This window comes from Malus domestica, chromosome 10, assembly GCF_042453785.1.
Source record: "Malus domestica chromosome 10, GDT2T_hap1".
Taxonomy (NCBI): domain Eukaryota; kingdom Viridiplantae; phylum Streptophyta; class Magnoliopsida; order Rosales; family Rosaceae; genus Malus; species Malus domestica.
This window is the reverse complement of record NC_091670.1, coordinates 10,781,316-10,793,790: the sequence shown is the minus strand read 5'-3', so window position 1 is coordinate 10,793,790 and position 12,475 is coordinate 10,781,316. Positions and strand designations below refer to the sequence as shown.

Below are 12,475 nucleotides of genomic sequence, written 5' to 3'. Positions count from 1 at the left end.
TGCATCGTCTGTTCAGATTGGCAGAGGCCATAAGTGGTCAAGAAAAGACTGCTTATTAACAGAACAATTTGTTGTTTTTAAAATTCTGACTGACCTAACTGCATTCTTCTTGGGTATTACGTAACTGTTAGTCACTTTTTAATGTTTTTTAAGCATCACTAATCTATTGCTATTTGGTGTAATGTTTTCTTAAGTGGTACTAGAAGATGAGCACACACTGTGTGTGTGAACAATTTCATTTTATTTTTTGTTTTTTTATGAAGGAGTGTGATTAGTTTTGAAAATTTAAGTATGAGACAATGATGATGAGACAATTTATCTTAATAAGGGCATATAAGTGGTACTAGAAGATGAGCACACACTATGTGTTTGAACAATTTCATTTTATTTTTTGTTTTTCTATCAAGGAGTGTGATTAGTTTTGAAAATTTAAAAAAAGAGTATGAGACAATGATGATGAGACAGTTTATCTTAATAAGGGCATATTTTTTTGTCATAGGAAAAATAGGTATATGATTGTCATTTTCTCAAAAAATGAGGGTAAAATAGGAAAAATAGGGATATGATTGACAAAATTAAAGCCTCTTCAACCGCTCATCTCCTCCCACATTCTCCTCAAGCGCAACCGCTTCAGTTCATTCAAACTATCCATAAAACATCATGATTTCACTTACCTATATGAAAAAATGGTGGGACAATTTCTCTTAATAAGTGCATATTTTTTATCTTATGTAAATATTGTGTATCAAAAGTGAGGGTAAAATAGGGATATGATTGTCATTTTCTCAAAAGATATAAAATTACTATTTTGCCCTCCTTATGTAAATGTTGTGTATTAAAAGTGAAGGCAAAATAGGAAAAAAGGGGCAAAAAGTTCAGACACAAAATTACTATTTTGCCCACCTTATGTCAATATTGTGTATCAAAAGTGAGGGCAAAATAGGAAAAAAGGGGCAAAAAGTTCAGACACAAAATTACTATTTTGCCCACCTTATGTCAATATTATGTATCAAAAGTGAGGGCAAAAAAGGAAAAAAAGTGGCAAAAAGTTGACAAGGAGGGTTCTCTTAATAATAGTATAGATGAGGAAGGGGTACTTCTGTAAGCTTGAGAACATTCCTGTGCTTATCCGTTGCCTTATATATATTTATAAATACATGTAACTGATATACATTAATATCAATGTATTAAAAGGCGGAGGCGTAGGCGAGGCGTTCGATGACTAGCCCTGCCTAGGCGTGAGGTGAAGCCTCACGGGACCTAAATAACTTAATATATATTGCATACATATATATATATATGGCATAAAACTTTGTAAAACAAATATAATTATAACTAAGCCAAAGGTAATATCTTCTTCTTCATAAGTGTAGTTGTACTTGGAAATTATGTCATATAGTCTTAAAATGTTGTAATTATATATTTTATTGTAAGCAATTATAGTGAACTTCAAGAGAAATAAGATTGAGTGGCCACAATTATTGGCAATTCAAAAGGAAATAAAGGCTAAGTGGAGCTATTATAGGGAATTTAAAATGAAATAAAAATTGAGTGGAGCAATTATTATAGGGAATTTAAAGGAAATAACGGCTGAGTGGAGTAGTTGTAGGAAATTTGAAGAGAAATAAACCTTGGCTAATCAAAATGCTAGGTGGCAGAATCTGAATGGGCAATAATTAATAAAAAACCAAAATAAATAAAATAGAGTTGAGTTAGATTTTGCCATTAGGATTTGGAGAGAGAAACTTTCTATCTTTCTTCTTCCTTGAAACTAGAACGGCATACAGAGGAATGGCAGAAACAGAGGAACGGCAGAAATAGACCTGGAATTGGAAGGAAATAAAGGCCCAAATGAAAGCTTGGGCGCGCGCCTCAGCCACCTAGGCGCGCCCTGATGCCGCCTTACGCCTACCCTCACAAAATAGAGGCGAAAACCCAGCAGCCCTGCCTCCAAGGGAGCCTAACCGCGCCCCGAGGCTAGTTTTTTAAAATACTGATTAATATGTACATCCACACGCACATGTGCGCACACAAACACATACACACTATAGTGTACAAATTGCCTTTTAGGCAGGGGTGTTTGCATGTCCCCATAATGCCGGTCGGGCTTGTTAAAAATGAGCCAAAGCACCCTTTTAGTTGGAAACATTATTATCTACTAAGTCCAAAAAATCTGTGTATTTTGAATTATAATTAGAGGGTGGGTCATTCAGTTACAATAATTTTGCCTTTGTTATAATTTCTTTACTGATACCAATCTTATTCCCATTTGTTGCTCCTGGGATGTTTGTACGTTATTACATCTTGCTTGAACTGGGGTTTCTTTGCAGTCACATATCGTTGATATCCGCTCCATTCCGGAAGCATTGCCATATTTTGTTACCCCAAAGGCAGTTGATGAAAATTCGGCACTTTTGCAACAATTGCCACACTGGGCTGCTTGCTCAATTACACAAGCTCTTGAGTTCCTTACTCCTGCATATAAGGGCCATCCTCGTGTCATGGCATATGTTCTTAGGGTTCTGGAGTCTTATCCTCCTGAACGAGTAACTTTCTTCATGCCACAGCTAGTGCAGGCTCTGCGTTATGATGATGAGGTGAGTTAATAGAAGTTTTCAATTTATTCCTCAATCTACATTTCATTTTCATTTAGTTTTGTATTAGGGATGCAATTGAAAAGTTTATTTGCATAACTAAAGCTCAGTTTTACTTGATTGTATCCCATTCTTCATTCTTATCAAATGCCCAATCAAGTTTTTAGAATCCTCGACTTCTTAGTCTCATACCATGTACTACTACTAAAGCAGCCAAATGTAGGATTCTTTTTTATTAACGTGAAGATAAGATGTATGGTTTTCTATTCATATTGGGTGAACTTACTACCCATGATTGTGCCTTTTCCATTTACGTTTGGATGATTCTTTTTTATAGACGACTAAAGATGTCACAGTTCTGAAACATTTAATGTGGTTATTCCATGTATCAGAAAACCAAAAACTGTGATTTCTTGTTTTATGTTTAGACTTCTGTTCTCTTTATAATACTACTACTACTGCTGCTGCTGCTGCTGCTGCTGCAATTTTGAGGAGTTTCTAATGGGTGAAATGAATGTGTCCAGTCAAGACAAGATCCTTAATATCATAAGTTGGTATCTCAATTCATCATAAATGACCCGCTTGCCCCAAAATGACTGACCCAATAGGACATCCCAACGCATTGCAAGTCATTATATATTTTATCTCTATGTAATTTGTTTTGCAGAGGTTAGTAGAAGGATATCTGCTTAGAGCAGCACAAAGAAGTGATATATTTGCCCATATTTTAATCTGGCACTTACAGGTGAGGCCCGATTCTGCGAAACTAATCTACTTTCTCCACTTCTCCCTCTCTCTCTCTCTCTCTCTCTCTCTCTCTCATACACACACACACACAGATGCACACACATACACGAAAGTCCACATGCATATCTTTTTCAGAGATTTTTTTTTTTTTTTTGAGAAGAAACGATAACACTTCATAAAATAAAAACAAGAATTACAAAATAGTGGATAAGAAATCCACCATGTAGCAAAGCTAGCTAAGACCTCTCAAACAGATCTGATTACAAGTAACATAACCTCAACCATAATCATTTAACGGCTGCTAACATATCCCACACTATATGAGAAAGAGAATAATCCTTGTACTCATTCGAAACTGATGCCCAGTATCTTACTCTACCCCATAGTTCTGCTACCCCCACTCCATTATAATCCTCAAAAACTCTTCTGTTATGCTCCAACCAAATGTTCCAAAAAACTGCCAACACCAAACAGCCCCACAAAGCTCTAGCTCTCCTCCCCTTTCCTAAAGCCTCAAAATTGGTGCTTAGAAGCTCAAAACAGCCCTTTGGAATGACCCAACTAACTCTTAACTTCCTGAACCAATTTCCACCACAACTGTATTGAGTAAGAAAGATGGAGAAAAATATGATTAACACTTTCCTCCTCAGATTTACACAAACTGCACCAATGGGGAGAAATACAAATAAAAGGCCTTCGCCTTTGAACTTGATCACAAGTGTTGACCTTCCCAGTAGCCACTAACCACACAAGAACTTTGACCTTTGGAGGAGCTTTTGATTTCCAAATCTGAGAAAAGGGTGGAAAATGTTGCACAGTTCCATTGTTGCTCAAGAAAGAGCTATAGGATTTGCAAGTGAACAATCCTGATAAGTCTAGTTTCCACCTTCTGTTATCTGCTCTTGATTGAATCAAACGAACATTTTCCACCTTTTGTAATAACCTAGCCGCCTCTTCTATCTCCAACTCATTCAAATTTCTTCTGAAATCAAAATTCCAGCTCAAAGAATGAAGAGAAAAATCCACAAAACTTGAAATTCTCAGAGAATTTGATTGTGTGTTTATTAATGGCAGGGTGAGACGTTTGTTCCAGAACCGGAAAAAAAAGATGCTGTTCCTGTGAAGGTATTCCTACAATCTGAGAATGGCCTTGTGTTTTCATTACGTGCTTGTGCTGTCAACTAGCAACCAAACTTTTGGGCATATTTAAGTTTTTTTTGTGATACCATGGAATTTGATTCATGTTGGAAAGTTGATAACTGATACATAAATTTTTGATTCCGTTGGTTGGAATTGTGCTGAAGAAGTATAAATGATATCATAAAGTCATATTTGAAAGAAGTATAAATTAAGAGATGCACAGAAACGGGGTTATCCGCTACCCAATATGCTGTCATATACTATATATCTGCCTAGGAGTTACACAAAATGTTTACAATGGTACTTTATGTCTTATTGGAGTGGAAAATCTTCAGTTAAAGGTTTGCATCATTTTCTGTAATAGCTTTCTATTGTACTCTGAGTGCAAAAACTGTTGGTAACCATGTGTTAAATGTGGTTTATGAGTTAATAAGTGAATTTATGGTGATTGGTGATAGATAGTGCATTATTCTATAATAGGTCATCCCTGCATTCTGAATCACTGAAGCTGGGCAGTATGAATTTTCAGGGAACCAATTCCTTGCATTTTTGTAGAAAATCACAACATGACTTAGATTAAACTTTTTCACTGGACTTGTAATCTAGTTGGAAGGTTCAATATGCGTAGTTGTGGTACAAGAAGTTTGTATACCGGTTTGATGTTTTATCATTTTTAATTTTAAAAACAAAAATCCAAAACTGCTTGTGTCGCCAGAAAAATTGTAGTTCCATTCAGCATGTATATTTGATCTTATATGTATAGAATAGTACAAGCTAAGATATATCAACGGCGCAAACTTCAGTAAAGGGTATTAGGTAAATTGAATATTCACATGAGTACACATGGTCTGGGTTTCTTCACCTTTTGTTGTTGAATAACTTGTATTTATTGATGTTTCCATTTCAGAATAGTTCGTTTCAGGAGTTGTTGCCTCTTGTTAGACAGCATATCATTGATGGTTTCAGTCCCAAGGCACTTGATATTTTTCAAAGAGAATTTGATTTCTTTGACAAGGTTACATCTATTTCTGGTGTACTCTTTCCACTTCCAAAGGAAGAACGCCGAGCTGGTATCCGGAGGTATGCTTGTACTCTCTGGATTTTTCTATAAAAATGATATTTGGATGCTTGAGCTCATCTTTTGTGAATGCACACATGAGCGCATGCGTGCATATGTTTGTGTCTATGTGTATGCCGTTGTATCTAATAGGCAATATGCTTAAACAGAGAGTTGGAGAAAATTGAAGTTGAGGGAGAGGATCTCTATTTGCCAACTGCTCCTACCAAGCTTGTAAGGGGCATTCAGGTTGATAGTGGAATACCCTTGCAATCTGCAGCAAAAGTTCCTATAATGATAACATTTAATGTAGTCGATCGGGTTGGGGACCGCAGTGATGTAAAACCACAAGCTTGTATTTTCAAGGTAAGCTTATCCACTTACATCTCAAATTGATTAGACCTTGTAAAGTTGAAAGGCTTCTATTTTCCACAGAAAAATCCATTGTGATTACCCCTTAATGATGATCACTCAACCTGCTCAGCAAGCCTTTCTTCGACCTTTTCTTTTTTACAAAACCATGCTTATCTATTATATTGTTTGGTTTGTACTATGGGTTATGATGGATAAAGAAGTGAAATTATGCAGACAATTAGTTTCCTGATTTTAAACTTGTGACCTCTTATTTATTCCTATGACAATTTGAATTATTAGTAATGTTCAAGTTTTTTCTTATTTCATGGCTTAAAAAAGCTCCCTTTCTTGAAGGTTGGAGATGATTGCCGCCAGGATGTTCTTGCTCTTCAAGTGATTTCCCTATTGAGAGACATATTTGAAGCAGTTGGAATTAATCTTTATTTGTTTCCCTATGGTGTACTCCCAACTGGCCCAGAGAGAGGCATTATTGAGGTTTGAATCTCTGTCAACTACTTTTGGGGGTCCTGGGTCCTGCATGCGTGTTATTTTGCTGAGATTTTATTCTTTAATTTATCCGATTCCATGCGAAGCTTTAGATATTACAATCCAGTTCATTTTCCATTTTCATTATTTGGACTTTCTAGTCAGTACCTTACATAGGGTGGACTAGGCAAGCTTCAGACTACTTTTTTATACGAGAAACACAGTTTTTATTGATAAAAGAGAAATACAATGTGGATGATAAAGTGTCGCCTGAATGAACACACGGTTTTTCACATCTAACAAGCTTCTGGCTACATTTGACTTCTTTCTTCTAATGCTCTGGCATATGGTTCAATACTCCAGTATTTGGAGAAAGAAGTTTAAAAAATGTAAGTTTTTCCTTGAAGCTAGCTGTTGCCTAATGTCAGCAATGGTTTTTAATAATCTGCTCCACATAATTTTTTTGTTTTTATCTGCCCCTTGAACATGAAGAAAAAAAATAGTGGAGCCGCTTTTTCTATTTTAAATTGTCCTCCAACTAGTTTGTAAAACTAGAATATTTTTGCTGCCAGACGAGAAATCGGGGATCAACTCTTTTCCTGCCACAAGGCTACGCCCAATGGTTGTTTGAGGGATTTGAAGGGCCGCAACATTTTTCTTGTCTTTTTGTAACCTACTTGGTGGAAAGAAATCCCTTGGTTTTTGTGCTTTGGCATAAACTTTTGTGAAGCTGGGATCTATTCAGTATATTTTAAGCATGGGTTTTAGATTTGATTGCCTACAACTACTTTCATCAAGGTTCTGTGTCTATGCTGGAGTAGCAGAAGTTATAGACGTTCTAAGACTCAAGTGAACCAAAAGTAGACTCCAACATCGATTGTATCACTTAGCCAATTGATATTGAATTTTGATTTATTAGACATTCATATCTTCAGCTCTACTGTGAATTATGAATGCCATTGCATTGAGTAGTATCGAAGATTCGAAGGAGTAATCTGATGTTGGAACCGCCATTCCAAGGGATGTATTAACTTGGGGTGATATGGTCTCCCCAAGCTTCTTCCCTTGAGCTAAATGGCTGATCATAGTAGTACGTGCACATTTGGTTTTTTCTCTCAATATGTTTTTTATTGCAGGTTGTACCTAATACGCGGAGCAGAAGTCAGATGGGTGAAACTACTGATGGTGGTTTGTATGAGATTTTTCAACAGGATTACGGACCTGTTGGGTCTGCCAGCTTTGAAGCTGCACGTGAAAACTTCATCATTAGCAGTGCTGGTTATGCAGTTGCCAGCCTTTTACTTCAACCGAAGGATCGACACAATGGGAATCTTCTGTTTGACAGGTACAATCTTCAAACCAGCCTTTTACTTTCTTATTTTCTTATTTGTTATTTTTGTCAAATTTTGGGTTTGTAAGGACTGAGACTTATATGCATACGAGGCACCCCACACATATGAAAACAGCATACCAAACTCAAAACCTGATCTTCAAACCATTAATCTGTATTATTAGCCACTTACAAATGCGATACTTGAAATATATAAGATGCACAATTTGTGAAAGGACTGATCTAAAACTGATGTTGACATGCCTGACAATGCAGCGTGGGAAGGCTTGTTCATATTGATTTTGGTTTCATTTTGGAAACCTCACCAGGTGGAAACATGCGTTTTGAAAGTGCACACTTTAAGCTCAGCCACGAGATGACACAATTATTAGACCCTTCGGGGGTTATGAAAAGCGATACCTGGAACCAATTTGTGAGGTATGAAGGGGTTTGTCCTTTTTGTTTTCTTTTTCCTCACTATGTTTCTGGATACTCTTTTTATGTTCATTCTTATTTTGGCTACACGTTTAAACTTGTGTTATGTTCTACATAATCTATCCACAGCTTGTGCGTTAAGGGTTACCTTGCTGCCCGCCGATACATGGATGGGATTATCAACACGGTATCCCTAATGCTAGACAGTGGGCTACCTTGCTTCAGCCGGGGCGACCCTATTGGAAATCTACGTAAGAGATTTCATCCAGAGATGAGTGAGCGTGAGGCGGCCAATTTTATGATCCATGTATGCACGGATGCCTACAACAAATGGACCACCGCTGGGTACGACTTGATACAGTATCTGCAGCAGGGCATCGAGAAGTAAAAAGTGAGATGTTTGGAGCTTGTTTAACATGTGTACATGATTGCCTGTAGTGTAATGGTAAATTTCATCGTCTTATAGTTGCAATTTATTTCCCGTGGGGTCTCCACTTTATAGTGTTGAGAGGACTCTTGAAACGGCATGAAATCGAAATCATTGTATTCTAGGGATGGAGATCCTCGTGAGGTTTGTAAAAGTACAGTTTGTAGTTATTATTTTATCAATGGAGTTCAAAATTTGCTGTTTACGGGTTGTAAAGATGCAATCGAATTAGAGAGAAAGCTGGAGGCATTCCAAAATGGTCAACTCGTACTTCTCTTTTACGAAAAATAAATAACAGTTCCCTTAAGATATTTATGCCAGCCTTGTGCTCTACCATCTTTTCTAAGTTGGTCAAATATCAATGATGTATTCAAAGTAGCGTCATTTTACGAGGAATATAAAGAAGAGGTCTCATGTTCGAACCAAACATTTCTCGTTGATCGGATAGTTTAAAGAGATTGTAGCACGAATGCTCAACCATTCATACTACCAGAAGGTGTAAATCATCGAACGTGAAAAATCCCTGCTTGGATGCTTCACTGTGATCCATGTGAGGCTGAGATTGTGGATATGAATGTGACAAGGATCTTCTTCTTTGGTTCCATTACTACATTGTTATAAATTACTATGCACTTACGGTAGTGTATATAAAATGGTTAATAATCAAGTAGATATTCAAATAGTCCAGAAACTCAAGAAATAAACTTTCTCAGTGAATCCTATTAAACAAGTGGATAACTTGATCCTATTTAAAAATAATTACATAAAACGAAAAGAGGAAAATAAATAAATAAATGAAGACCTAATATGGCTGCTGCTGATCACTCACTCTATTCTTTTTTGTTGTATATGAACTATGATGGCCATAGGTAGACTTGACATTCGTGTTGTAGTTTCCATGTTCATGTGATTTTTGTCACATATTCGATATCTTAACAGATAGTATCGTGTAACACCCGTTATTATGACCCGACTCAAACCCGACACATTAATATTAATGGGTAATACGACCCGACCTTTTACCCTTTAACAAAAATATATTTCAAATCAATAAACAATAAAATGAAAACGTAACACTAAAAACGTAAGTGACATCAAAGAATCCAACGATAAGGATTTAATCTTAGTTATGTAAGATTAAATCCTATGCTATTGTTGTAGTAAGTTTTTTAATTAATATCAAAGTGTGAAAAAAAAGTATACAAACACTCATAATGACAAGAGCTACAACTTATGTGAAGAGGTAATTCGGAAGTTCGCCACCATAATCCCATAACCATACATTTAAAGTAAATGTTGATTGTTGTTTACATTTACGCTTCATTCTTCTCATCGAGTTTCTTTTTTTCAAATTTTCTTTTTTGAAAACATGATCGTTCGGTGGATGCATAAAGATGAACGGTTCGGATCATTGATATCACGTTCAAATTTTTATGGTTAATGAAAATATTGCTTAGAGTTTATAAAGTCTCTAGAAACTATATATCAACTCATATTTCAGTTAATCATAAACACCGGAATGTGATATCAATGATCAGAATTGTTCATTTTTCTGCATCCGCTAAAAGATTATGTTTTCAAAAAAGAAAATCTGACTAGATAGACGGGCCGGAGTTGCAGAATCAGTTTTGACCGATTTTGCAACCTATTTTACCAATATAGTTGAGGCTGCTGAACTTGGTGCATAGGATGCAAAACTTCACAGTGATGCATAACCTTATCTTCATGTTTTAGAACTCAAGGCCAATAGTATTCTCTTCTCGGCCAAAGTCGCTCGATTCAACAGTTAGCAATGCAATTTACCACATCACCATATCAAGAATAGCTCGCCTAGTAGAGCTCGGCGATGAGTTGGCATGCCTACTTCAGCATTCAAGACACTCAGGAAACTAATTAGCTCTTAGCTACTCAGTATGCGCACCACTTAAGTTTTGCAATTTTTAAGGTCAACAATATCTCATTGTTTGGGTACCAGTGCCTCTTTGGGTCTCCATAAGATGAATTACGTACTTAGAGAATTCAATCGTAACCTCCTTTGAAGAGTTATTTAAAAGAAAAACTAATGAAAAAAGTTTGAAAACTTTGAGTTTTAACGATAAGGATAAAATAAAGGGTTAAGTGAATAGTATCAGAATTGATTTTTTAGTGTAAAAATATGGTTTTTCGTTAAAGTAAACAGTACTAGGAGCTTTTCGTTAAAGTTCCCTTATTTAAATTGGGCTTGAACTATATGTATATCCACTTCTGGGGAGTTTAACATTTGGAACCTATATATCTGTCATGCATCAACATGTAACAGATTAATATACGTCACTTATGAGACAAAAGCGGGTGTTCAATGCTAATTCACGACTTTCTTGAAAATTGTCGTTTCTCTCCCTAATGCAGGGTATAATGTCTCATTAAGGGACAATTCGCAACACAGAGGTAGATATGAGCACACCAAGATTAAAAAAAACTTGAAACCCAATTCGGATGGATGAACCATTTTGTGTACATAGTTATTTGTTGGTTGGAAATTTAACCTCAACCGAATTGATCATGATGATGCATGTGATCAAGATGCATCTCCTAAGAAGAAATTAATCAAACTAATGATGATGATGCATTGAAATGAAATTAGCATTTCAAGTTAAGGATTTTGAAAAGGAATTAGGGTTTCGATTTGGGGATTATGAAATGGAATTAGGGTTTTGTTTTGTGGATTTTGAATTGTAATTAGTGTTTCGATTTGGGAATTTTGAAATTAGTTTTCAATTTGGGGATTTTGAAATTAAATTCTGGTTTGATATAGTTTTACTAATTCTAAAACTTTAATCATCTAGGCTAATTATTTTTAAAGGAGAAGCTTTCTTGGAGCAGTTTGAGACGAACCTTACCCGTTGAGTCGTCCTAGCACAATAGAGGTATTTTCGCCCATTTCAGAATGCAAGTATGAGATGAATTAAGGTTTTAATTTGTAATTGTGAATTATTGGGGTTGGTGATGTTTTTCATAATTTTAGAATTTGTGATTGTGAATTATGGATTTAATTTTCGACATTAATAGGGTTTTAACTTGCTTATAATTTGAATCTCTAATTGAAATTGTGTGAGATATATAAATGGGAATGGTTGCTGCTATTTATTTTGGGTTTTCACGTCCTATTTATTTTAGGGTTTTTTTTTTCTTTCTACTATTTATTTTGGGTGTGATATATTATTTTAATGTCTTATATATTGAAAGTTGAAATCTTTGATATTGATATATTGAATTGATCATTGTGATATATTATTATGCATTGTCAGGATGGAAGGACTTAATATTAATCTAATACGTCTCCAAAAACATACAAGCCAAATTCCACATACAGTCTCTCAAATAGAAACTCCCTCAAACACCTTTTCCCAATCAGGTGAACAATATTTCCATGATGATTTTGATGAAGATGGCTATCACGATGATCCTGGTGTGGATGGCGATAAGGGGCTAAGTTCAGTTAGTAGGTTGAGAGTATGGTTGGCGGAATGCACTATTTGCAAAGCCCGAGGACCAACAGATTTCAATAACAAAGACTTTATTTGAAGTGTGTCAAGTATAATATAAAGTCGGATGTACCTTTTAGGGTTATTGATCAAGCAGACTTTATAGATTGGACCTATGATTTGAATCCAAAGTATCAATTTCCTAATAGGCACAAGGTGGCGGCGGCGGTTTAGACTTTTTTTTTTTTCATTTTTTTTTCTATTTTTTAAGGAGCATGTAAAATCATGATTTTGATTGGTGGATTGAGTGTGAGAATCATTACCGATACTTGGACATTGATCTAAAATATTAATTATCACCGGCTTTTTTGGGACAATCATCGACAATTCCACAAGGCAATCTTCAAAGGGGGTGGGAACCAAAAAAAAAAAAAAGCCCAA

At 35.8% G+C, this 12,475-nt stretch overlaps 1 protein-coding gene across 1 annotated transcript in view; it reads left to right on the top strand.

Annotated features, from left to right (window-relative positions):
* Window positions 1-8,773, top strand: part of LOC103423285 (phosphatidylinositol 4-kinase alpha 1-like) — a 30,662-nt gene extending 21,889 nt beyond the window's left edge. Inside the window, exons 18-26 of the mRNA XM_029109583.2 lie at window positions 2,331-2,597; window positions 3,262-3,339; window positions 4,416-4,466; window positions 5,389-5,561; window positions 5,709-5,904; window positions 6,247-6,387; window positions 7,515-7,723; window positions 7,985-8,146; window positions 8,273-8,773. Coding sequence (XP_028965416.1) covers window positions 2,331-2,597; window positions 3,262-3,339; window positions 4,416-4,466; window positions 5,389-5,561; window positions 5,709-5,904; window positions 6,247-6,387; window positions 7,515-7,723; window positions 7,985-8,146; window positions 8,273-8,531 — 1,536 coding nt within the window. The 3' untranslated portion in view covers window positions 8,532-8,773. The remainder of the gene's footprint in view (window positions 1-2,330; window positions 2,598-3,261; window positions 3,340-4,415; window positions 4,467-5,388; window positions 5,562-5,708; window positions 5,905-6,246; window positions 6,388-7,514; window positions 7,724-7,984; window positions 8,147-8,272) is intronic.
* The last annotated feature ends 3,702 nt before the right edge of the window (window positions 8,774-12,475 follow it).